General features: G+C 42.6%; 2 protein-coding genes and 1 pseudogene across 2 annotated transcripts; 1 reads left to right on the forward strand and 2 right to left on the reverse strand.

The window, feature by feature from the left end:
• Window positions 1-15,636: 15,636 nt before the first annotated feature.
• On the reverse strand, window positions 15,637-16,273 carry LOC140006024 (ethylene-responsive transcription factor ERF114-like). Its single transcript, XM_072047556.1, has 2 exons — window positions 16,260-16,273; window positions 15,637-16,039 (listed from the first exon to the last, which is right to left on the reverse strand). Exons 1-2 carry the CDS (start codon window positions 16,271-16,273, stop codon window positions 15,637-15,639), a joined length of 417 nt encoding a protein of 138 aa, XP_071903657.1.
• A 439-nt stretch (window positions 16,274-16,712) lies between these two features.
• On the forward strand, window positions 16,713-17,259 carry LOC140006025 (ethylene-responsive transcription factor ERF113-like). Its single transcript, XM_072047558.1, has 2 exons — window positions 16,713-16,716; window positions 16,850-17,259. The coding sequence occupies exons 1-2, from the start codon at window positions 16,713-16,715 to the stop codon at window positions 17,257-17,259; spliced, it is 414 nt and encodes a 137-aa protein (XP_071903659.1).
• A 4,938-nt stretch (window positions 17,260-22,197) lies between these two features.
• LOC140006714 (probable xyloglucan galactosyltransferase GT19) lies at window positions 22,198-23,097 on the reverse strand (annotated as a pseudogene).
• Window positions 23,098-27,060: the final 3,963 nt, after the last annotated feature.

The following is a 27,060-nucleotide window of genomic DNA, read 5'->3' on the forward strand; positions in this document are numbered from 1 at the left end:
GAGCTACTTACCAGCGCCCTGGTCAACAAGTTATTCCAAAACCAGATCGGCAAAAGCATGGAGGTTTATGTTGACGACATGATCGTCAAAAGTCGAACTGACCAGCGGCTCATACCCGACTTGCGGGAGATCTTGGACATCCTATTGGGGAGTCGGATGCGCCTAAATCCGAAGAAGTGCACCTTTGGGGTCAGATCGGGAAGGTTTCTCGGCTTCCTGGTGTCCCGAGACGGAATCCGGGCCAACCCGGATAAGCTCCAGGCTATCGTGGATATGGCTCCTCCAAGGAACGTGAAGGAAGTCCAGCGGCTCACAGGGAGAATGGCCGCCCTGAGCAGGTTCCTCTCGCGCTCCGCGGTCCGTGGGCTGCCCTTCTTCCGAGTTTTGAAAGCGCCTAAGGATTTCCATTGGACAGAGAAGTGCCAGAAAGCCTTCACCGACCTGAAAGCCTATTTGGCCGAGCTGCCAACTCTGACCGCCCCGGAGTTGGGGGAGACCCTGTTCCTATACCTGTCCGCTTGCAACGAGACCGTCAGTGCGGTCTTGGTGCGGGAGGACGGGGGGGCTCAGAGGCCGGTGTATTACGTCAGCCGAGCTCTACAGGGGCCAGAGACGCGATACTCGCCGGCCGAGAAGCTGGTTCTTGCCTTGGTGCATGCTGCTCGCAAGCTCCGCCCTTACTTCCAGACTCACAGCATTGTAGTCCTGACCGACCAACCCCTACGACAGATACTCACCAAGCCCGAGGTCTCGGGCAGGATGACCAAATGGGCCGTCGAGCTGGCCGAGCACGACCTTAGTTATCGGCCTCGCACCGCGATCAAGGATCAGGCCTTGGCGGACTTCCTTGCTGAGGGGGCTAACTTAAAACTGGCCGAGCTAGCCCCAACACCTGCGGAAGCCCCGGCGGAGGAGCCGTGGGTGCTGTTCGTGGACGGTGCCTCGAGCAAGGAGGGGAGCGGAGCTGGCCTGCTGCTCACCTCGCCTACCGGGGAAGAGCTGACCTATGCGCTTAGGTTCGATTTCCCGGCATCCAACAACGAGGCAGAGTACGAGACCCTGTTGACGGGGCTGCGGATAGCTCACCAGATGGGCATCACTGCGATCAGAGTTCGGAGCGACTCGCAGCTCGTCGTCCTCCAGGCTCGCGGAGAGTATGAAGCCAAGGACGACGTCATGAAGAAATACCTGGCTAAGGTACGGGAGGTAGTAGCCTTGTTCGGGACTTTTGAAATCGAGCGGGTGCCAAGGTCCAAGAACAAGCGCGCGGACGCCCTGTCAAAGCTGGCATCTTCCTCGTTCGCCCACCTGAGCAAGGAGGTCTTGGTAGAGGTGGTGAAACAGAAAAGCATCGACCAGGTCCAGGTCCTGGCGATAAATAGCTCGGTCACCTAGATGGCTCCCCTCATTGACTTCCTCAGCTCGGGTGCCCTCCCTGAAAACAAAATCGAGACTCGTCGAATCCAGCTCCGAACTGCCAAGTACGCCTACGCCGGGGGAACCCTCTACAGGAGGTCGTACTTGTCCCCCTGGCTAAAGTGTGTGACGTCCGAGGAAGGTGACTACGTTCTGCGCGAAATTCATGAAGGTATATGTGCGGCACACGTGGGGTCCCGGGTGTTGGCCAAAAAGTGCCTTCTTTTGGGCTACTATTGGCCCTCCGTCTTCCGAGACGCAGCAGATCTGGTCCAGAAATGCCGAGCTTGCCAGGTGCATGTTTCGCTGCGCCATCAGCCAGCTCGGGAGATGGTCCCCATCCACAGTCATTGGCCCTTCGCTCAATGGGGGATAGACCTCCTGGGTCCCTTCCCCCGAGCCCCGGGAAGATATGAACACCTCGTGGTGGCAATAGACTACTTCACAAAGTGGGTGGAAGCGGAGCCCCTGGTCTCTATCTCTGGAAAGGCAATTCAGAAATTCTTTTGGAGGAACATAGTTTGTCGCTTTGGGATTCCGCACGTCCTGATATCCCACAACGACCGCCAGTTCGCCGAGAACCCTTTCCGGAGCTGGTGCGCTGAGCTCGGAATCAACCAACACTTCACGTCGGTTGGTCACCCCCAGACCAATGGTCAGGTGGAGAACGCTAACCGAACTGTTCTGCAAGGGTTGAAGACTAGATTGGAGTCCGCCCAATCGAGCTGGCTGGATGAGCTCCCCAGTGTCCTCTGGACTTACCGTACTACGCCCAGGACGGCTACTCACGAGACCCCGTTCTCCCTAACTTACGGAGTGGAGGCTGTGGTGCCCGCGGAGGTCGGTCTTCTCTCACCCAGAACACAGAATTTCGTGACAACATCCAACGAGGAAGAGTTTAGGTGCAACTTGGACATGCTCGAAGTCAGCCGTGAGGAAGTGGCTGTTCGAATGGCTAAGTATAAATGTCAGCTCGCCCGCTATCACAACGCCAAAGTGAGGACTATACAGTACCAGCCCGGAGACCTCGTCCTAAGAAAGAACTCGGTCAGCCGAACTCACAGTTCCAACAAGCTCGACCCAAATTGGGAGGGCCCCTACAAGGTCCTTGAGGTGGGTCGGGCCGGTTACTGCAAGCTCGCCGGCATGAACGGATCTGAGGTACCCCGTACTTGGCACTTCTCCAACCTGCACCTGTTTCTAGCGTAAGATAAACCAGAATGTCCAGTTGTCTGTACTCTGGAATCAGAATTTTTTGGTTTTTTCATTCAATAAAAGTTTGCCTTTAGCGTTTACATTTCACTCGTCCCTGTCTCCTTTCCAAGCTAATAAAGTTCAAAATTCACTAGCACACTTAGCGTTTCCTCCCTAACTGTTCTAGTGGGGGGTTAGGGGTAGTAAGGACGACCAAGGTATAGTGTTCGACCCAAGAGGTCGGCAGGATCGAGGAAAAACGAGGAAACTTGGAAGGGTTAGTATTCATGGGGTAAATCCTCCAAGGCTTCCAAGTCAGGGTCGGCATGATCAAGGAAAAACGAGGAAACTTGGAAGGGTTAGTGTTCGGCCCAAGAGGTCGGCATGATCGAGGAAAAACGAGAAAACTTGAAAGGGTTCTGGGTTTTGAAAACTCCGCGCTCGGCCCAAGAGGTCGGCATGGGGTAAAGCCTCCAAGGCTTCCAAGTCAGTGCTCGACCCAAGAGGTCGTCACGATTGGGAAACTTGGATGGAAGCTGATGCTCCACCCCAAGAGGTCGGCATGGTTTAAGTCCTCCAAGGCTCCTAAGTCAGTGCTTGACCCAGGAGGTCGGCACGATCGAGAACTTGGATGGAGGCTGATGCTCGACCCCTAGAGGTCGGCACGACAGAATTGGGAGCAGGCAAAGAAATGCAAAATAAGTCTCCTCAAGTTTTATATATGCATTCAAAGCCTATCTATTACAAGGCTTACAGAGTCTTTGAGCCGCCTATCTATTACAAAACGCCCTGCCTATCTACCGTAAAATTTTCGAGTTGGCGATCTCCTTCGATGTCTGTTCTACCTGCTGGTGGCCCGACCGGGGTGGGAGCTGAAAGTACACCTTAAGCATGTTGAGAGGCGTATGGTGAAGGCTATTCAGGAGCCCGGATGCAGGGAAACCCTTCCGTCCCGGATGGACCTCCAAGAGCATTTTCAACTGGAGTATGGTCACATCCTTATAAGAAGACGGAAAGGGTTTCTGGAGTGGCCGCCGCCCTAGACCACCGGCTCTTTCCCAACAGCCCTGCCAGGAGACTCGCTCTCCCCCAAGGGGACCTCAGCCAGCTCAGCCCCAACGTCGGTTCGACCTACCAACCCTTTCAGGGCATGCCCCTTGCGATACCCGTCGAAGAGCCAGTCCAGCCTCTCCTCGGCCGCGGGGTTGTAGTCCTTGAAGTCCGCCAAGCTGAAACCAGGAGGGTTGAGGCTCTTCACCTTGTCCAGGGCCCGCGTAGCACCGACCTGGAGGATGGGCAGGTTAAGGAGGGCGATGTCCTCCTCAAACTGTTCGGAAGAGAGGAACTCTCGAACAGCTTTCTTCCGCTCCCGGCTGACGGTGCCGGAGAGCTCATGGGCATGGTCCTCCTTCAGCTTGGCCACGCCTGCCTTCTCTTGGTCGAGCTCCGACCTGGTGGAGGCGAGTTGGACCTGAGCCGCGTCCAGCTCCCCCTCGGCCTTAGCCAGTTTGGCCTTAAGGGAGGTCGCCTCCTTAAGGGCCTGGGAGAGCTTCTTCTCCGCCTCCAGGTTCTTCTTCCGCAACTTCTCCAGGTCGGGAGACAGTTCGGAGAAGCGGGTAGCCAGGGCGGCACCAGCAGCGTTGGACTGAAAAAGAAGGAAAGCGGGTCAGCACGCCACATCACTTAACCCCGACACGGGGGCGAAATTAACCCACGGGCGATACTTACTTGGGTCTGGGCGGTGTAGTATGCGTCCAAGAGCTCGGAGGGGCTGGCCAGCTCCATCCACCTCCTGTCCCAAGGGAGGATCGAGCCCACCATCAGCTCGCGAGTCACCTCGGGGAACTGGGCTCGGTCATTGATGGAGAGTTCCCAGGCCGGACAGAAGTGGCGGGGGTCATGCATCGTGGGGGCTTGGTCCGGCTTCAAGGGGGCCACGTGGCGGAAGTGCCACAAGCTCGAGGGAGTTGCCTCCTGGGCATGCTCCTCGGCAGAGCCCACGCCTAGGTGGACCGGCTCCCCGGAGACCAGCGCTCGAGGAGGGGGTTGCACGGGGACCAGCGCGAGCTTCTTCTGCCCGACCTGGGAGGGCTCGTCCCCTCTGCCCTTCTTCTGCCCTGCCGCCTTCTTCTTGTTGGCGGCCTGCTTGGTGGGGGATGGCTGCGATGCCTCCTTCTGGGAGGCTGAGCCACCCCCAAGGGTGAAAACCCCTCCTGAGGCCCCCTGAGCAGTCTCGGGCTGGGGGCGGGGGTGACCTCCTCGGTAGCAGCACCTAGCAGCTGGGAGAGCTTCCTCACTGCAATGAGCACCACCAGATCAGCAAAACGCAAGACGGTAAAAAGAAAAAAATCTATACACTGTGAATGTGACAGGGGCAAAGCCAGTGTTACAGGTGTCGAGTTTGGGATGGGGGGTCGCCACTTCCCCAGAGGATCCGGACAACGTCCCCATCAGTCCGGCTGCGAAAATCTGCTCGGTGGAGATCCTGGTGACATCGAGCTTCACCTTGGAGCCCAACAGCTGGCCGAGGGTCTCGTAGTTCAGGTCCTCCGGATAGGAGTCGGCCTTGACTCCCCCAACCTTCCACACATTGGGGGGAAAATGTGTGGATCTGACAAAGAAGAAGTCCTCCTTCCAATCCTTCACGGAGGAGGGGAGACCGAAAAACAACTCCTGGGCCCCTTTCCCTCCTTTGGTCTGGGGGCCACGGCGGGAGAAGTAGTACCATCCTGGGAGAGCGGTCTTAAGGATGAAGGCCGCTCGGAAGAGAGAAAGAGAGTAGGGGATGTCGCAGAGGAGGCAGTAGATCAGGAATCCAGTAATGATCCTGATGGAGGTGGGGTGAAGCTGGGTGATCCTGAGCCCCCACTAGTTCAGGATCTCGGTGAGAGCTGAGGGGATGGGAAGACGAAGCCCTGCAGCGAGCTGCTCCCTATAGATGGCTACGAAGCCTGCTGGAGGTCGGCAGGCTCGGTCGTCGGGCCCGGCCGCCCTCGGCTCATAGGCCGGAGGAATGAAGTAGGACCTGGCTAACTCGGCCACGGCCTCGGGGGATAGGGTAGCCTCCTGCAGGTCTACACGACCGTAGGAGAACTCAGGTTCATTCTCCTGCTCAGAAGCAGGGGTCCCCTCAGAGGAACCCCTGTCCTCCCCGACTCCACCTTGGGCTCCGCCGGGGGAGACTTGGGGGGAGAGGCGGTGGTAGCCAGCCGCCCGATAAAGGCATCGAGCTCGGCTGCCTCCTCAAGGGCCCGGGCAGAAGGGGAATGTGATGAAGGAGACTGGGGTGAGGGAGAACTCATAATGACTATAGGGTCAAGAGGTCGGGGTTAGAAGCGGAAGAAGAGGAAGGAGGAGGAGGGGAAGGCGACGGCGAAGATGAAGATGAAGACGAGGAAGAAATGAAGATTCTGGTGGCTCTGCGGCGGAACGGAGACAGGGAGGCGATGGAGGTGACGTCGGAGTGACCCGACATAAAAAGCAGAAGGTGGCGGAAGGCAGGAGAGACACTGTAAACAGGGAAGAGGATCGCAAAAGGGACTTACTGATGATGATCAAGGCAGAGGAAGGATGAAGGACTCGCCGGAATCTGGGCACAGGGCACCGGAATCTGCTGGAAAATGGAAATGCGAATGCACAAGGGAAATGGGAGTGCAGAATGCGCCAGGGGAGGAAGAAATGGCAAATGGAGTCGGGTGAAATCCGAGGACCCCTATTTATAAGGAAGGGGAATGGGGAGAAACGGTTGCGTGAATTTGAACCGACCCCCATGTGAACGCATTTAATGCTGGTACGAAAACCGAAGAGGTGGGACAACTGAAAGGAAGCGGGCGCAGCGTCCCTGTAGCAGCACTGTACCGGAAATGACCTGGGCAGAGCAGTGCGCGGCCCTGGCCTCCCCACGTGGCAGAGGTAGATTAGGTCTGCCTAATAGCCCTACCTAATCTAGGGGGCTAGTGCAGAGGCCCCATCCTGGACTTGGACACGTGGCAGCCCAGACAAGGCCGAACTGGGCTTCGGCCCCTGGCCCCTGGCAGCCGACCTGGGCCGCACCACTAGAGCTCCCGAGGGGGCAAGGGTCCATCCCGAAAAGGTCGGGGGCAATCCCCCTGAGTGCGGGATATCGACTATTTTGGGTAGGTCCCGAAACGTGCGGAGGCCGGACTCTCTCGCAGGTATAAATGGTAGCACACGTCAACTGTACAAGGTACGCTCATTATAGGCAAATTACTCCCGGTTGTTATTACTTCCCGTGAACTTTACTCATCGGAGGACTAACTTGGCCGTCGGAGTGCCCTCGGGGACAACCCTCGGGCCCCCTTTGCTAGTTCATCCTTGTTTGTTTTGCAGGCTTAGGATCAGCTCTTCCATCAGCACACCGAGCTCGTTAGTTCAGCTCGGTCCGGGGAAGCTCAGCGCTTCTTCATCAACCAACATCAGTATTAAAATTAATCGAGGAAGATAAGAAGAAATGGTTCGCCTGTTTCCTAAGAGATCAGGGAGTTGAATGATTGTTTGTTCCTCTCTTAATTAATGTCGGGTCTGAGGCAGTTAGTCCATCTCAGTCTGCAACTCTTCCCACACCTTTCAAGGCCTAGCTCGAAGACACTACTGATCACTTCTCAAGATTTTGGAGTTCATGACTTGCTACCACTTGTAACTGCTGTCCCCCTGTCCACTATTGGACTGGACTGCAAAGCTATGGACCTCGAAGTACCTTCCCTGTGGCTGAGTTTTGGAAATTGGTTCACAAAACTAATTGACCACCTACCACCAGACAAGCCAGGCCCAATAACATTCCTCCACTTACTCCGCAGTTCAACAGTTGGTGTTCAACCCTGGTCCATGGCACCGCCACTAGTTCAGTTCCTTTATACAAAATTCGAAGTATCTGTTGCTTGTCACATGTAAAATCAAATTTTACCAATGGTGGAGCTAATACTACTGATACTTAAAACTCAGATGTAGTCGTATCCAACGAAATATTATTTGGAATATCCAACGAAATATTACTCAGATGTAGTCGTCGTAAATAGATAAAAGAGTGGTTGTCGTTAGTTACTTTAATTAGTATCGCTAGTTTGGCTTTGGCATCTTCATACTTATAACTGACGCTGGCTGAAATATATATATATATATATATATATATATATATATATGCTTAAGCCAGAATTCTACCAAAAAATTATAATAATTTGTACCACAGCTCCTTGAAATGGTCCCACAAAATCCGGTTTTCTCCCTTGTGTGAATGCGAATTGCGACTATCCGTGACACAGCAAATAGTGGAGTGGAGTGGAGTGGAGTGGAGTGGAGTGGAGTGAAGCAATCAATGGTCCAGTTTGGATTTGACGGGGTCAAGATTTTTTGTTTTTTGAAGCATACGGGGTCAAGATTTAATTTAAGACCCTAAGAGAAAAAGTAGCATGTCGAGATTGACCAAGTGGTATGCTTAGTTGTGGGACTCATGTGAATGGTTAAATTTAATTTATCTCTAACTACATTATCTTATGTTAAAAATATTATTAAGAAAAGGAAAAAGGGTTATGCTCCGTTCGCGTACTACTACAATATTTTTGTACTCGATCTGGTTGGAAAAATATTTGTAGGTAACTACTCTACAAGACTACTACAAGATTCAAGACAGGGCATGCAATATTTGTTGGCATGCAACAATTTTACCATATCAAAATAAGCCGCCACTGAAACCATGCAATTAATACTACAAATTGTGAAAAACTACTATTCGTTCTCGGAGCTTACGGAAGGCATGAATTGATAGATAGTAGTTTAGAGAATAAAGACGTGTCAATATGTGATTGCAATAATAAGAATGCAAATTCTAATCCGGAAAAGCTGATGCAGACTTTTGGTTTAGTAGTAAGTTTTGTGGTATCGTGGGCAACAAGATCCAAATAGGAATGGTTTAGTCGGTAAACTTGTGGTGTGGGAAAGTGGAGCACGGTAGAAAAGTTTAATGGTTTGTCACTTCCGCTTACTTTCTTCAGTTAGTACACCAATAGAAACCAGAGGAAATAGAATTATTTTCTCAGTTTATACTGCTAATGAGCTTTTCTCAGGTTTTTTCAGTGCAAGCATTTTCTTCTTTTTTGGTTGGAGTCAAATTTTCTTTCTTTTTACCAAAGTAAAGGGGTCACACTGAAAAATTTCGTGAACTCATCATAATTTCCAGTTGCCTCACAGTTTTAGATCAAATATTCGTTCCAGTTTTAATAATGTCTTTAAATTGGTAATTTTGACTATTCGTTCCACTTTTGCTGTCATAGGAATATGCACGAGATGACGAGAATAGGACATTTTGGTACGAATTAAACGTTTGATACTTATGTTTCACTGATTGCTTCTTCTTTTGAGCACAGGATTTATTAAATTAAGGCATCCTTTAATTTACTACTAATCGGGTACCTTAACTTTTGATGATAAAAAGTAAAAGGACATTAAAGGTCGGTGGAACCGAGGAAGGTGTTAGTTATACTACTACTTAATCAGTGACAGTAGTATAGGGTTATACCCTCCCTCTGAATTGTTATTGTTTGACATCTTACCTATAGTTTTCTATGACGAGTGATAGATACGTGTCACTTCTTATAATGCATTTTGTTGACCGGAATTGGAGTTTGCAAAAGAGATTAGACGTGTTTCATCATGTACCTCCTCCTCGTAATCAATGGTCCAAATTTATCTGAGAAGCTGATTAGTTTTCTAAAATGATGGGAAATTGAGAAAAAAAAAAGATTTTTACCATCACTCTAGATAATACAAGACACAATGATAGATTGTTGCAACATTATTATTTCCTGTTTGATGATTCTTTCATTTGTGAAAGTGGATTTCTGCACGTTGGTTGCGGTGCACATGAATTGGATTTAATTGTAAAGGTTGGATTGGATGTGATCGATGAAGTAAATTATAAAATTAGGAAAAGGATCTGAAAATAAGATCATAAAGTTTGTAGAATTGGTGAAACAACTCTCGTTGTTGGAGATAGGCATATATAAAAAAATTGATAAATGGAATTCTACGTATATGATTATGGTACTTGAGAGGGCCGTATATATTCTTTTTTGGATTTCAGGACGTTCATGATGATTACAAGCTGTGACAGAGTATCAAGTGTAATTGATTGCTGTAAATGGGTAGGAACAGTAGTCGTTGCTTGTTTAATTCTCTATTTGCCGGTTTGGCTTCCGCCAATCTTGCAGCAGAGAGCCTGTCTGTCACTGCAAGCTCTATATACTCGATCGAGGTACGTACTTAAAGCAGAGTTTCAAATCTAGAAGTCAAGATTTTAGCCTACTGAAATAAATAAGATGGTACTATATACGTGCATTGGCATCTTCATCATACTTAAAACTGACGCTAAAATATAAGCGAGAATTCCACAAAATTACTAATCCGTACCAGACTCACTTTTGCTTTTACTCTCCTAGGAAAGAAATGAATAATGCTGAACTTTATGTTTTGGTGAAAGCAATTAAGAACAGAAATCTCAACTCATTGACATCATATTCCCTGGCTTTGGGTAGCGTGTGACGCAACTCACGCTGATCCATCCAGTTTGAAGGGATTAAGAGTTAAAGACCCTCCTAAGACATAGTTGCAGGACTCGTGTGTATGGTTAAATTTAATTTATCTCTAATCACATATTCAGTCTTATGTTAAAAAAATTTGTCAAGAAAAAAAAAAAAAAGAGGTTCTGCTACACGCACAATATTTGTACTGCAATTGTAAAAATGTTGAAATCAGCAAAAAGTATGTATTAAAAGTAACCCTACTAAACTGCAAGATTCAAAACACAGCAAGCAGACGAAACCAATTCTTCGGAAGGCATTCTCAGGTAACAATTTACCATGTGAAAACGAGTCACCGAAACCGAAACCGGGGTGGTTTCCTTTCAATTAATAATTCAAATTGTGTAAAACTATTAATTCGGTTCATGTCTGAGATTAAGATGGAATTAAAGCAACCAAGAATTAAAAATAACGTTGTAGCTGTTACATTCTCTGGCGTTTTCTACGTACCTTTCGATTTGCTCTTTACTGCAAATATTTTTTTACTGTAGAACAAGTGGTAATTATCCCATGATACCTGCAATGGCAATTTCATCTTTTAAATCAGCAAATTCTTTGTGCACGCGAGAGAAGTGGTCTATTCTATTGAACACAAAATTCTAAGATGAAAAAGGCGATGCAGACGTTTTGGATAAGTTTGGTTTGTGTTATCGTGGACAATCAAATTCAAATTGGAGTGGCTAATTAGTTGGTAAACCTTTGGTGCTGCAAAGTGGAGACCAGTTTGCAATTTAATATGATGTTGTCGCCTCCAGTTAGCTAGTTTTGGTATCAGTAATACAAATAGAGGAAATAGAATTACTATTTTCTCAACTAATGCTACTAATAGTTCTAGGTCTATTTTCTCAACTAGAGGAAATAGAAAATTGTTCTGGGTTTAGGGTACATTATTGGAACTAATTCCCATGTTCACTAATTATACAATGTAAAATACTTCATTTCCTTTTCCATCTTTTTTTTTTTTTTTTTGGCTTTGGGACCTAAGTCTAGTTAATAGGTTATGAGTTCTTTAAAACTAATATTAAAGTGCAATAATTTTCCTTTTTTTCGTTTGGTTTCACAAATATAAATATTGAATATTGGTTTCCAATTTCACTGTCTCAATAATGGTAGTTTTGAAGCATTTGGCTAGAGAAGTAATCGTATTCCGAAAAGAATGTTTTTTTTTTTTTTATAATAAAAAGTTTGGATGTGCTCGACTCCTGTCACCATCGTAGGTCACAACAGGTTTTTGGAACCATAGGTTGTTTAAAGAGATACTTACAAATCGACCACCAACAAATCCTCGTATTGGTAAGGGGATTCAAACACACAATTTTTCATGAGTAAGTGATTCATTCTTGCCAACTGAACCAACTCATGCTGGCTGTGAAAAGCTTGTGATGGTTTTGATTAAAAAGCAAGAAGAGCCATCGTATTTTGCCCAAAAGCTAACAATCAATTAGAGCCTTTGGGTAGTGAAAGTTTCTGCAGAGCCCCCTTCATGCCTTCCGTTGACCAGAATTTGTAGTAGTTTGAAAAGTAAATCCAAAGAACTAACCAGGTCAACAATATAATTAAGCAACACTGACTGGCCATTTCATATAGTACATTACAAGTGCATAATACTTTCGCCATGATCCTCTAATTAATTAGCAAATGCCATTTTCATATTTGCCACATTTGTTGATTTGCACCTTGACAGAATTGCCTGCCTGAAGTAGTTTTGCTCTTCCTGGACAGTGGGATTCGTTGAGAGTTAAAAGTTAAAGACATCATAGTTGCCTAACGTCATATGAATTAAAAATTTGATACTACTGCATGCTTTAGCATAGCTTTTGATCAGAATAACAAGAGGACAACATCAAAGGTGGAAGCCCGGAAGTTGTTAATTATTCTACTACATAATCACTGACATGAATTCGTTATACCCTTTGGTTAAAGAAGATCAAAGGTGGAAGGCCGTAAGCAAGTTGTTAATTTGATTTTGGTCAATGCAGTACAGTACATATACATGACAGGAACTGAAAGGAACAGCTTCGGTGGACTTGGAGCAAGTGGCAGACGGGTACTAGTACAATGAAATGCGCTCTCTTTTGTTACTTGTGTCGGACTAGTTCCGCCGCAAGCCCCGCCTTCCTTTCGGTTGGTAAGAGAAATCCACCGTCCACCTGTACCTCACTTTTGGTCCTTGGCGCTGGAGAACCCACTCGAAAAGAACGCTATACTAGGAGGGCTAAATCCACCTAACTTTGCTTTTGTAACCCTTTTTAGCTTTGCAACTTAAATTTTAATTTTAAATATTTTATATTCTAAACCCTTAATTTAGACATTTTTGCATTCTCAATTCTTAAAAATTTGTCTCATTTAAGTCCATGAATAATAATAGGGGTGTTTGGATTGTGAATTATTAGAGATATTTTTACTGTAGCACTTTTTATGATGTGATGTATGTGAGATAAAAAGGTAATTGGGAAGATAAAAAGGTGTGTTGGAAATTGTAATGATGATGTAAGCAAATATATTTTGGTAAATAAACTACAATCCAAACAAACCCTAATGTTACAAGATTGACGGAATAAAATATAATAAAAATCAATGACATAGTGCTTAAAGTGATCAAAGGGAGCAAAAACTTCACAACCATAATAAAATGATATATTATCGTTAATTTGAATTGTCTTTTATCTCGTGAATTTTGCTAACAATATTAGTTATTAATTAGGATAAACTTTTAACTAGTTTGCTCTAGCTACTGTCCCTTTGCTCATTTTTAACATATTATCATTGATTTGTATGATCCATTTTTCCTTAATTTTGCTAATATTGTTATTAATTAGACTTAATTTGAATAAACTCGAGAGTTTAGGATGCAGAGTTTAAAAATTTGACAATTTAGAGCGTGAAGTTTTCAAAATCAAAATTTAGAGTGCAAAGTGAAATAAGTTTGAGGGTACAAACTAGAGTTACTCCATAGTAAGAGGGACAAGCGAAAATTTTGCGACGGTAGTACCTACTAAGTACCACCTAACGACCATGCATGTACGTGGTAGATGGCTCAGCCCCAAAGTCCCCAACCAGGTGCTTCTTTTACTTCATATTTTACCAGAAGAATTTATCATACCAGCATTATGCCTTGGTAAACTTAGACGACCAAAGAGAGAGATCATGCAAATTTAGCAAGCATTAATTAGAAAAACCCTCATTCAGTTAGTCGAATGGATTATAAAACTTGGCAAAGAATCAAGTTGAAACTAAAAGAACTTTGGATGTTCTTGTGGCCTGGCTTGCCTGCAGGAGGCAATTTATGTCAATGATCCGGACTCTCAGCAAAGAAGAATATTAAGGGTAAGTAGTGCAAGTAGTGGTCCGTCATGCAGGAGTGCCTCTGTTACTCCTATAATCTTAGCTTCATATATAATACTACCACAAAGCCAAACCAACCAACAATTGGATTTGTCTTGTCTGTATCAGTGTTGAGCCAGCATTTGCATCTCAAATTAATTAATAGTAGTTAGAAGATATATATGGATAACAACAATAGTTGGGATCGATGATGTTTAAATATACTTGAACCTTGCTTTCGTCTAACATGCATGGATATTTTTCTCCTCTTTTGGGTTAAAGGAAACCCTTTTTTTTTTTTTTTTTTTTTTTTTCTCTTTTCGTGCTGCTAGACATAAACTTTGCCATTTTGTTCAGATTCCTGGTCTCCTTAAAGAAACAAAAGAGCACTTAAATAACATCAACTTTGTATTGAGATTGATACATTAACCATGTACTCAATATAAAATTATAATGGGATCTGAGAGGTGTATGTCAAAGCTCTAGATATGCCATAGTTTCATTTCATCCCACCAAAGTTAGGGGCCAGTTTCTTAGTTGAGTATTTTCTTCTTTATTTTTTTGGATGGAAATCCCAGTAGACAATAATGAAAGAAAGCTACAGATCGACTACAGTGAATATTCAACCATTCTTCTTTTAAAAAGCATACTACTAGAGAAAAGCCCACGTTTCTTTCTTGTTGTAATTAAAGTAAACAGGTGACGTTAGTGTTGTGATTGCTGCTAATGCCATCCACTAGCTGCCTGCATTCGCAGGATAGTAGAATTTTTACATGTACTGTAATAAACTGCATAAATGGCGTAACATTTGACGGCCTTGCGAGCTGAGGTACTCTGGAAAAAAAATTTCTGTTTGTGAAAAAAATCTAGCTAGCTACCTCAAATTCAAAACAGTTAAATGAATGAAGGCGCGCATGGTGTGCCTGTGGATAATCAGAACAAACTGCTGAGTGCTGACTCTATAGGTTGCCATTAATCCTCTCTTCATGCCTAAACACATCCGGCAATGGCAATTGAGGATTGCAGTTTCCCATGTGTTCCATTGAGAATTATAGAAAAAGAAACTAAGGATACATTAAATTTCTGCTAAAATTGTATGTTATTCGTTGGAAGTAAATTAGAGCTGTGAATCTAAAGCAACATGAAAACAACAATGACAGAACTTCCAATCCATGACAAATTTAAGAAAAGCAATATAAATTATAAAGCAAAGATCAACTAGATTAAGAGTAGCATATTAAAAAATGATTATGTCTCATTCCCCACAAAGCTGATGTTTCGTTTCGTGTGTCGTCACGAATTAAAAATACCTCAGCAACAAAAGCATTAATTAATTAGTCTTTGGTCATAGTTTACGACTCTAAATAAAAGTCCAAGACTGAAATCAAACGTTTGTGGAAAGTTCTTAGGCAGCACTCTTTCATCTTTACAAGATGGCAATCAAGAAACAGCAATTTCTAATCATATTCCCTGCAAGGCTGTCTAAGATATTTGGCGGACAATTGGCCCCCTTTCCACAGACTAAGAATACAGACGGCGCGTGCTTTACTTATATGAGCGCGTGTGCACTCTTTCTTCGCCCCAAGACCTCTTACCGACCTACTGTACAAGCCGCAACCAACTAACACCAGAAAGTTTTTTTTTTTTTTTTTTAAATGGAAGAAAGAAAGGAAAAGATAAGAAGAGAAATGAGACTGTAGTAGGATGATTAAATTCCTGTGAAAAACCTTTACCTCCCTTTCTTCCTTTTGTCTATAAAAGCTTCAGTGGGGGGCTCTGAAGCTCCAAGTCCAAGCAATTCAAGATCTCTATACTCTCTCCCTCAACCCAGTAATTTCCCAATATCTTTTCACACAATACATTTCTGATTTCTCCGCCACCAACCCTTATTCCTAACTTCCATTTTTCTCGTTCATTTGCAGGTTTTCGTACTCCGTTGCTGAATTCACTTCGACGCTTGCTTTGTTCAGGTAATCTTGTATTCCTCCTCCAAGTTTCAACCAATATTGATGATGAACCTGATGAAGACTGTGAAGCAAGTGGCCCTCCAGGAAAGCTACTAGTACTGCTTGAGATCACCTCATCATGCAAGTTATTTTGATCTCCACTCCTAAGCATACTGAAGAATATGAGGATACTCGTGAGGAGGCGGAAATGATCGATTAGAATGAGAATGAGAAACTTGCTGATCGGCTACAACTCGGGCGTCTTGGCGAGTTGTAAGATAACCATACTCAGTTTTCCCTTGAACTCTTACAGGAAAATTGAGCTTTGCTTTGTTTCCCTCGAATCTTAGAGCTGCTTCATCATAAGCAAGAGCTGCAGCTTCGGCAGTTTCGAATGTGCCTAGCCAGACCCTTGCCGGCTTCTTGGGATCACGAATTTCAGCGGCCCATTTGCCCCATGGTCTTTGCCTCACTCCTCTATAGTGTCTTCTTCTCTGGTTCCCTTCGATAGTAATACAACATATGTGACCACAAAAGTAAGTGTTGCATCCATATACAACATTTGCTCTGAGGAATTCATTTTACTTCTTTCAGCATAAGATATCAGATTTCAAGTTCCCTTACATTCATACTCATATTCATACAGCATAAGATATCAGATTTTAAGCTCCGTTACATTCATACTCATATTCATACGCACTTAAGAGGAATTAAACTCTTTCAGCATATTGATTAAATGTCTCGAGTAGCAGTAGTTTTATAAGTACTAAGTGAATTGATGATTCACCTGAATCTCGGCATTTTCATCGTCCAGACGATACTCATGCATGATCCAATCTGTCTTTTAGCCGTGAGGAGCACGGCCTATGTAAAACACCAGAGTCTTTCTCATGCCAATTCTCTTGGAGTTGCCAAGGTGAATGGCTTTGTCCCTCCCAGTCGCCTTCCAGAATCCGGCTGAGGTGGCCCGATCTGTCCGGGTTCCTGTTGGGTACTTCTTGTCCTTGTGGCTAAAGAAGTACCACTCATTCTGAGGACCCAATCCAATTCTACATTTTTCTGCAAACAAAAAACTCACCCGTTTATACTTGTTGATAGATTTATGTAATTATGTAATAGCTATCTAGCTAGGTTACGAACTATGTACATGGCATTATTAATTCTGTACCAACTTAAGGGCGTATGAATATGAGTATGAATGTAAGGGAGCTTAAAATCTGATATCTTATGCTGTATGAATATGAGTATGAATGTAAGGGAACTTAAAATCTGATATCTTATGCTGAAAGAAGTAAAATGAATTCCTCAAGAGCAAATGTTGTATATATGGATGCAACACTTACTTTTGTGGTCACATATGTTGTATTACTATCGAAGGGAACCAGAGAAGAAGACACTATAGAGGAGTGAGGCAAAGACCATGGGGCAAATGGGCCGCTGAAATTCGTGATCCCAAGAAGCCGGCAAGGGTCTGGCTAGGCACATTCGAAACTGCCGAAGCTGCAGCTCTTGCTTATGATGAAGCAGCTCTAAGATTCGAGGGAAACAAAGCAAAGCTCAATTTTCCTGTAAGAGTTCAAGGGAAAACTGAGTATGGTTATCTTACAACTCGCCAAGACGCCCGAGTTGTAGCCGATCAGCAAGTTTCTCATTCTCATTCTAATCGATCATTTCCTCCTCCTCATGAGTATCCTCATATTCTTCAGTATGCTGAGCTGCTTAGGAGTGGAGATCAAAATAACTTGCATGATGAGGTGATCTCAAGTAGTACTAGTAGTTTGTCTTAAAAGTGCTCCTCTTGGTTGGCCACTGGTGAACATTCGCCACCACCATAGATAGCTAATAGAGTAGAGATGGACAAAAGGCTATGTCTTTCCGCTCCCAACAAACTGTATCTTTTTTTTTTTTTCTTTTTTGGTTCAAGGGGAGACTCCAAGGCTTTTTTCCCCCCACCTTATCCTACCTTTTTTGCTTCTTAAACTCCTCCCGGTCCTTCCTCTCCCTCTCCTTCTTCTCTTTCCCTTCTCCAAACATTGTTCATGGACATATGATAACAGAAGAATAAAGTAGAAGAGCAGCCACAAAGCAAACCATACAAGCTGCGCCAGCATCTTTCACTCCCAATAATTCCCTCTCCACAACCACCACCACCACCATCATCAATATCCGAGTTCTATAAGATCTATTCAATGTCACTTTTTCATGCAGCTTCTTTATTTTTGGGAACCTGTATTAGGATGGACAGAGGGCCACTTCTTCCCCTCCCAACAAACATAGTACCTGTATCAGGCTTCTGGGTATAACCACCATAGTTAGCTACAAAAGTGAGGAATGAGGAAAAGCAAAAGGCCATGTCTTTCCCTCCCAACAAACACTATACCCTTATTAGGCTTCTGGGTGTGGATAAAATCAGCATGAGCAGCAACGGTTCTCCTAATCAAGCAATTTTCCTCAATTTCCAAGTGCTCCCCATCCTTTTTCCCCCCTCCAGGAATCTCCATCACCAGTTCACCACCTTGCACATTCTATTTAGGCGAGATCTATTAGTTTATGCTAAATGAGCAAGTGCCACACGCACCGCTCAATGGCTATACTAGCTTGATCCCATTCTATTAGTTTGAGATGGACAAACTTGTTGATGACTGAGCCTTACAAAGTTACCATACATAGGAGGAGTAGATAACAAAGGCCTTAAGTTTCCGTGGCAAATTTTAAAGTTTATCGGTCTCTTTTTAGTCTTTCTTGTTCTTCATTCTAGCTTAAAGTTATACACTTCAGGGGGTCTTTATTAGGACTTTCTAATAAAGTTGTCATCATTATGCGCTGTGAGGTCCTTAGAAGTAATTGCAGTATCTCCGACCCTTTATGGTGCAAGAACTTTCTTGACTAACTCCACTCTATAAGGGCTCAGCTTTTGGGGTAAGTCAGTATAATCATCAATTCATTCGTGATTGAAGTGCCTGAATGATCAGGTGCTGCTTCAAGCAAAAGCCGGCATGCACACGAGTCGGTCACTGCTGTATATTGTTGCTTTTTTACACACGTCTTGAAAATAAATGGGAAGGGTACATTGTTCGTTTAGCAATGAACCTTAGACTTTCGGTTTTCTGTAGGATGGCTGGTCGAAGAAGGCCAAGAAAAGGTCCTCGGAGGCATGTTGTTCTTCAAGGTCAAAAAGCAAAGCCCTATGAACGTGGATCAACATTCATGGCAGAAAAGATAGATCTTAGCATGTTCAGGAGCAATTACACACTGCTGGAGATGCATCTGATCGAAAAGTCTGGCGGGGGCTTTCGTACTTTTCCCGGGGGAGCAGACCGTCCGGTCATAACCTACACCAAGTATAAGGAGGATGATAATGAGCGTGACCTGAACAGCGAACCATGGGAAAGCTTTGCAGCATCTGTCTCGTATATCCTCATCAACAGGAAAGAGGCTTAAATTACTTGCTGATCAAGTCGCAAAAGATGAGGGTTAAAGCATTTCCATTGGGTTCCTGTTTGAATAAAAAAGACTTTCCATCGTTGTCAAACTTTGAATTTGATGTCAGTTAAGGCCCTTAGTTTAAAGACAGGTATTCCAGGTTGTTCCCTTGTGGCCTTGGTTTGAAAATCAAATGATGTGATGACCAAATTCATATTTTGATCTCAGAAAAAGGGAAAAAAATCATACTTCGACGATCTCTTTGGCAGCCTAAGTACTAAGAATTTGTAGCCATATGCATAGAAAAGGTACTAAAATATGCCAATAAGTCACAGGTAGCCTATTTCATGCTCAAAGGACGCTAGTGTTAGATGCCTAGATATGGTAACAATCCATAATAATTTGCATATCAGAAAATAGAAACAAAAATGTTGATGATGATAATAATGGTCATCACAAAAACGAAGCTGACTGCCTAGTAACTAATACTCAGTCAATTAATGTGCCGGCCATGCTAACGATGCAGTTCCTTCTTTCACATTGACAGTGACTATAATTTCTAAAACGTGGAAAGCTCATTTGTCATTATGTACACTACATGGATTTTCACTATTTCTTTTACTATTTGTTTGGTACAAACGTCTCTTTCTTTTAGTTCCTGCCACTCTCACGGCTCACTCTCTTCATGGCAGGACATCATCTAATTAAGCCTCAGCCCAGAGTCTGCTTTTTTGAAAGCGGAATCATGGTTATAAGCTGGTGATCCATGATTAAGAAAGCATATCTTTTAACTATTAAGAAAGGCACATTTCTTTTATTTGACACTTCCAACTGAGATAAGACTGAGAACTGTGGTCATTGTATGCAGTGTGAATTGATAAACTATTAGAACCATGGTGGTGACTGATGATGACGATGAGAAAATGAAATCTACGAGCGTAGAATCAATGCAACTTTATCAGATATACTTATAACCAAGTGGGTTCACTTTGAGAAATTTTGTTTCTTCTTTCAGGTTCACAAGACGTTAATACTATATATATTTTCTTATAAAAACGAAATCTTAATCATCTGACATCTATAAAATTAGATCCTCCTCCATTTCTTTGGTACTGATTAAAGAATCTTAATTAATTCCTGTATGTCATTACTCATTAGTCTTGTAGAGGCAAGGTTTGTCATGATGGACCAGATTCATTCAACTCTTGAATGGCAATATTAACATGAGAGAGACCAGCACCTTTCTTTGTGGTGGGGTGGTGGGGGGTTTGCTTGGGTCCTCATATATGCATGGGGGAGTACGCAACTCATCGAGTTTTAGTGGGTCTGGCAAATCAACTTATAATTCTTTGTGGTGGAAAAATAATTCATTGACTACAAAGTCGCAATGCCTCATGGAAAAATAGCTAGGAGTATATATACTTTTGTGTGGGACTAGCAAATCAACTTAGACTTCATTTTCATCGAAATTTCCATCACCAAAACCAAGACTCTTGCAGAATGGGGTTAACATATTACCACATGCATCATCAACCCACAAATACCGGTTGCACGTCATTTTCTATCCGCTCCTGTCCAAGAGAAAAGAATCATGAGAGACCTATACTCTTTCTGCCCCCTTTCCAGTTTTCTTGTTCTACCTTTTAAGAAGAAGCCGGAACAACATTTCCGCCTCTTTTGTTGTCTTTCTACCTTTGATTCTTTTGTAGTAGTCTCCCATCCACGCAAAGTGGCACATGTGAAGGTGGAGCCCTTTATCTCTATTACCCAAGAAATCAAACTGATGAGAATCAAAATCCCAACTTTTTTCACAATATAATGGTGGGATTTTGATTATCATCAAAATCCCCCACCACTCTAGCTAGCACTTTTCTCGCAGCAAATTTTGTTTCCTCCAAAACCCCAAACATGAGAATTCATATATTTTCCCAAGTCCTAGCGTTTGGATCGACTCTCTTGATCAAAGCAATAAGGACTTCGTAAAGTGATACAGCCAAAATTTAACGTGGTGGACAATTGAATTATTGGGAGAATATAATGCCTGAATATATAAAAGAAAAGTCTACCGGGCTCCAATATTGCATTGAGGCGATGTCCAAACATCACCTTTCTAATTAATTTCGTGTATTTATCTCGTTACATATGGTCTAATTAGATGTTTCGAGAATTTTATGTAGGCTTAGTCATTCATATACGGTTTCATCGATTCTCCTCAAAATGATTTCCTTCATGGCAGCAGTTAGCTAGCTATATCAACCATAGTTAGTAAAATACAAAACAGGGTATGGCACGAGATATCATACGTATGCTGAACATTTTTTGACCTTCATTAGCTGCAAACGGCTGCAGTTGCACTTCAGGACTTACAGCTTTTTTCAATTCATCAGGTTTACAAATTTTAGACACTCCTTCAACTTCATCTGATGCAAAAGAAGGAAAGGAATGTTCAAAGATTTTTTGAAGGGTGCTAATATCATTTCCCTTTTTTTTTTTCTTTTTCTACTTCACTTTGATGCAAGTTAAAGCTTCATTGCGTTTTCTTGTTAACGCCCCTACTTGAATCTAAACAGGAAAACAGGAAAATTAACTTCAGGGGAGCTGACTATTTTCATCATAGATGGAAATTAATTTGCAGCCAAGCTATAGCAGGCTTTCCAGCTCCTGGTTTCAATGCTACAGTGAGAGGAGCACAAGCCACAGTTTGCAGCTCCTGTTCTCAAATTCTTGCTCGAAAACATTAAATATTCTGTTGTCGACAGATGACAGAAGCGTAATTTCCCAAAATATGGTTTTCTGTTTCAGACATGTCCTCTGCTCTTCAAGGTTTTCTCCTTGAGTCAACTGCTGATTGCCATAAAAATTCTGCTAAACATGCATGCAAGAGTACCTACCAAAAATCAGTTACAAGAATGCAAAACAAGCATTAATGCAATTGTCTCACATAGGCTGATCTTGTGATAAACAACATTCGAAGCTATCAAATTACGACAATCAATGCAAAGCAGGATACTACAAAGTTTGCCACTTCAGGGTTGATCTTGCTCTCCTGCCATAATCAAAGCAATAAACTTTATAGCAGACGGGCGCCTCTGTGGTCGAAGTTCTTGACCTCCAAATGTTACTGTGTCAAGCATGCATTTGAGATGGGATGTTCATAACAATCTCCATTTCTACGGTTCTACCATATCTATCAACTAGTTTTTTATCCATCAGTGCAAAATCCGTATGCAAATTCTTTTTCTTCCTTTTTTGCTTTTTAATAATTACTACTAATACAAAACTTCTGTAATCATGTACACCCATTGGCAAATGCATGACAAAGAAAGAGCCAAGAAAAAGCACCACAACTACAAGAAGCTAATAAAATTACACCAAGAATCAAGCTATTTCCTCTAGTCTGGACTTGATCCTCTGCAAGGTGCCTTCAATAGCAATATCAAACGCACCCTTCTTGCTCCTCAAACCGAGTGAGCTCTCATGCTTTCTATACATCATTTCCAAAACCTTTTCTCTCATTCTCCTAACTTCAGCTCTTGGTACGCTCATCAGCACATCCAAAAACCCTCAACCCTTCGCATACTACCTCTTCCTTTGGTATAAAAACAAAGAACTCCTCATATTTCTCCTCAGGCAAATGCCATTGATACTGCTTTTTGGAAGACAAATCCTCAAAAAACACTGGCATACAACCAGCAAGAATCCCATCAAAAGTTGACCTCCTAGTTGGTGTATCACCAGGAGGCTGCAAACAAAAAGTAGCCTGCAACATTGGCTTCATAACCCTTAACGGATCATGCTCACAAACCCCATTTGAACAATCAACAAATTCACATAATTTAGTGTGCCTTGTACCATTCACACTCATGCTAGTCCTATTTTCACATTCAAGCCTAATACTCCTCCTAACATTGGGATTGGCCGAAATTCCAACCCCACCAGCAAACAACATTAAACTAGTTCTCCTAGTCCTCCTCAACCTGTTAACCCAAAATTGCCAAATTTGGCGGATGAAATGAGGTGGAATACGGAATTGCCCTTTCTTGCCAAGGATATGCCCTGGCCTCAAATTTCAATACTGTGACATTATAAAATTCAGGAAATTCAAGAAATGATGTACCAAAAATTGGTGGATCAGCAGATAAAGGTTGGATAAGGTCCCATGCTGGCCTAGCCATGACCAGAAAATGGTCGTGACCAATGTTTTTATTTCACGTTGGAGCGGTGCTTTTTGATACATCAGATTGTGGACAGCTTGATTCAGACGTTCTATTTTTTTTTTTTTTTGTTATCAAACACATGTAATCTAATTCCATTAAATTTAAACACTGAATTAAATTATTAAACAAGGTCTGTTACTTTTGTAACTAATCAGTTTGACCTCATTACCTTGTTTAGAGATTTCGCTTCCTACTTTGCTCGGCCCCATCGCAGTAAAAAGGAGATTTTTAAAGGATTGGGCAAGATTTTTTTTTTTTTAATTACATGTCGGGGAAGAATAAATTATTTGAGCAGATTTGGAGAATTTAATGAACCAACAATTTCATATTGGAATTGGCTTAAAAGTTTAAATGGGCCAGTGTATCCCGATATAGAAAGTGAAAGTTCGGAACTCTGGCCCAATGGATCGCAGAATCCTGTCATAAAATGTGCTAATAGCAGCAAAAGTGTTTCTGATCCGGGAATGGGTTGGATTTTGGTATCTCATAACTTCAGCCCGGACCCGGTACTTTGCAGTTAAAAAGTTCATACCACTGGCCAGAGTGTGATGGCGTTAAACAAGTTACAGGGGAGAAAATCGCAACGGATCTCCTGTCCAACACCTTGTGTCATTTTCTGTCCCATTTTTTATTATATTATTATTTCTCTTACATAAACACCATGTTTAATTTTTTTTTTGTTTCCTTAAGACCCAATAGCTATTAACTGAATAATATACAAAATTTATCAAATTCAAAAAATCAAAATGCATAAAAAATGAAATTTTTTATGAATTTTCTGCTGTATTTTTAAATTTTCTATTATATATTACTTTTTTGAAATTGTTGTATTTATTTTTTATTCAATTAATAGTTATTGGATCTTAAGGAAACAAAAAAAAAACTAAAACATTGTATTTATATAGGAGAAATGACAATATAATAAAAAATGGGACAAAGAATGGCACAGGATGTGAGACAGAAGATCCGTTGCGGGAGAAAACCCTATCAATAGTCTCAAAACTAGAAGAAGCAAAGGTAAGATCCAGAAGGTCTTAAAACGGCTCCAGATTGAACATTTTCCACGACCAACAATAGTTGTGAGCTTTGATGTCCGGTGAATTTGATTAAGAACCCAAGAATCCCGGTTGACTCTTCTTAAAGTGAATACAAAACTTGCCTGTACTGTGCTCACGAGGTTTTATTGTTGGCAACCCTGTTGGGCTGTCGTCTTTCTCCAATATAGTATGTGTACACACACATAGGAGCATCTTAATTCTCTTTTCCATTCCTGTACAAAGGGATTATCAAAAACTTTACCATGATTATGCTTTTCTTCTTTTGCTTTCCTTTTTTTTTTCAAAAAATATTATTGATATGTGGAGATTGTGATTTGAAATTACTTGAAGCAACGTCTTTCACGCTGGAGTGGTACTTTTTGATACATCAGATTGGGGACAGCTTGATTCCATTGCTAATTCCATTGAAGCGAGTAGCAAAAATCTCACAAAATCAAATACTAGTTGGTGGGTTAGTTGGTTCTTCTGCATCGCTTTTTGACTCAGCGACACCCATTAGCGCATTTGTCCTTTCGTCCCAAAATCTGAAAGAAGTCGTTCCAATTTTCGCGTAATGCATGGAAATAGTAGAGTATTTGTCGTTTCAATTTCTTGCTACCGTGGAAGAAGTCATTTTCCATTTTGTCACCCATAGTACAGCCCTTGACTCATTTCTATTGTCTAAAAGAGCCCCCCCCCCCTTTTTTTTGCCCTTCATGGGAATAAGAACTTGAATGAATTCGACTCCATTCATAGTCTCCATTCACAGTTATGAATTAGAAAATGTTTATAAGTCGTTTGCAGGAATTTATATTGATCGCTAATTAATACAGTTCTCACGTCGACAAGAGCCACATTTAAACATGTGACCTTTTATGACTCGGAAAGCCAGTTATCTACAAAGCCAATTGCTCCATCGTCCTGGGGCCGGAAAAGTTGTCTGCCTCATCCATTGGCACCGTGGCCGGCCCGCTACAATCCTTCATTATTCATTCATCTACGTTAGTGCAGTGATAATTTGATGGGCTCTTCTCGCCACATGCGGTGATTAATTATCTGTTCAACCATAAAAAGTTTGTTCGCAGTTTAAACTAAAAAATGGTGCGTTTATGTTGTGCGAAAAAAAATAAAGCTTCGATACTAAGACATGTTATACCTGAAAGGACAAATCTTCAATGATTCTGTACGTTTAGATCGAGCATTTACATAGAGGTATGCACTTTCCGATTTCGAAAATATTCTTTGCACTAAGGTTAGAATCTTTTTCAATGAGGAGATTTTGGGTTGTATATTGAAACAAATTTGGGGGAAAAAAAAAAAGAGAGAAGAGCAAAAACATAAAACTTGGCAACTATAATAATTGATCAACACAATAAAAATAATGTTCCCGAATCTAACTCACTTTTATGCAAAAGTTCCGTTTTCACTTTTCTTTGGAAACAACTTGATTGGTGAGAAGCTAATGCAAATAATAAAATCTAGAGGAGTCATTGAGAAGCAATGCCCGAAGCCTGATGCGTGATGAAGACAGGCCTACCCTTCACCCATTTGACCCCTTCGACACCTTCGAGGTTGACACAATAAAACTAAGCATTAGTAATTATTAGTACAATATTTGCTGCTCTAACATCTCGGAATATGATGAGAAGCATGCATATATATATATACATATATGTGTCTGTATGTATGCATGTACCGTTAACTAATGAATAATGAATTAGTACCGTTATCTCAATCTGGAGTATGGACTAGGTACGTAGGTAAGAATATTCCCATCCCATGTTTCTATCATTTTGTTGGCCATGCATGGTTAAATTTCTCAATCTATTGACATGCACGCGCAATTTTGATGCAAAGGCAACGGAGACTGGGAGGCCGACTGAAATGACTCTACAACGAAAAGGCAGCATGGTAGGTGTAATTGTTATTGATATTTGATAGTAGTTTTTTTTTTTTGGGGAAGTGGGGGGGGGGGGGGGGGGGGGGGGGGGGGGTTTTATAGTTAATTTGCCGAAAAAAGAAAAACCACTTTTTCGTCTAATTGTTATTCCTAATTTTCATCCAAAACCAAAGTTTAAACTGAAATTACAGTCTCAATTTATGTTCCCCATCATTATTGTTACCTACAAATCATGACCAAAGTTTTGGCCAACGTGTATTTATTGGATATTCGTTAAAATATATTATAGATATTAGCATGTGCATACACACACACGAAAGAAGTTACGTACATGATAAATGATGAGAAAGTGGGGAGACCATCTTAGCTTAGCTAGACAATAATATAAGTAAACAGATCCCTTGTCTAGAATTAACTAGTACTATTTGTTTTGTTAGCAAATGACTTTTAATGGAGTAGACTTGGCACAACATTTGTTAAAATATTAATGGTTACTGCTGTAAAATTCTAGTAGTGGTCTTAATTTGGTGGGACAAAGAAACAAGTGTAGTGCAGTATGGAATATTTTAAATTCTGGTTGTAAAAAAGGGCACTTGGGATTTTTAGTCAGTTTTACCCTTTATTCTGGCATCAAAGTGGATTAATGGTTTTGAATGCTGCTGCAGCAGCAGCAGCAGCAGCACGCTAATCTAATGGTGGTGTCATTAGACCCGCATTCCTGTCGGAAAAACACAAGTTATCAAGTAATGCTGATGGTAGTTCGGGCGCACATTAATTAATTAATAATCAAATACTACTACTAGTCTACTGCTACTGTATTGACTTTATTTTTTTTATTTAAACAAATAATCGAGAGGCTGTAGATACATACATATGATACATAAATGAGATAGAGACGCCGGACCCATTCGGCGCTGCCGCACAGCAGCACACGGGCGAGAAGTTTGTGTTGGGGTGGCTGCCTCCATGTCACATCACAAGAGGTGACCAAATTTCAAGAAGTTTTATTTC

Source organism: Coffea arabica, chromosome 1c, assembly GCF_036785885.1.
Source record: "Coffea arabica cultivar ET-39 chromosome 1c, Coffea Arabica ET-39 HiFi, whole genome shotgun sequence".
NCBI lineage: Eukaryota > Viridiplantae > Streptophyta > Magnoliopsida > Gentianales > Rubiaceae > Coffea > Coffea arabica.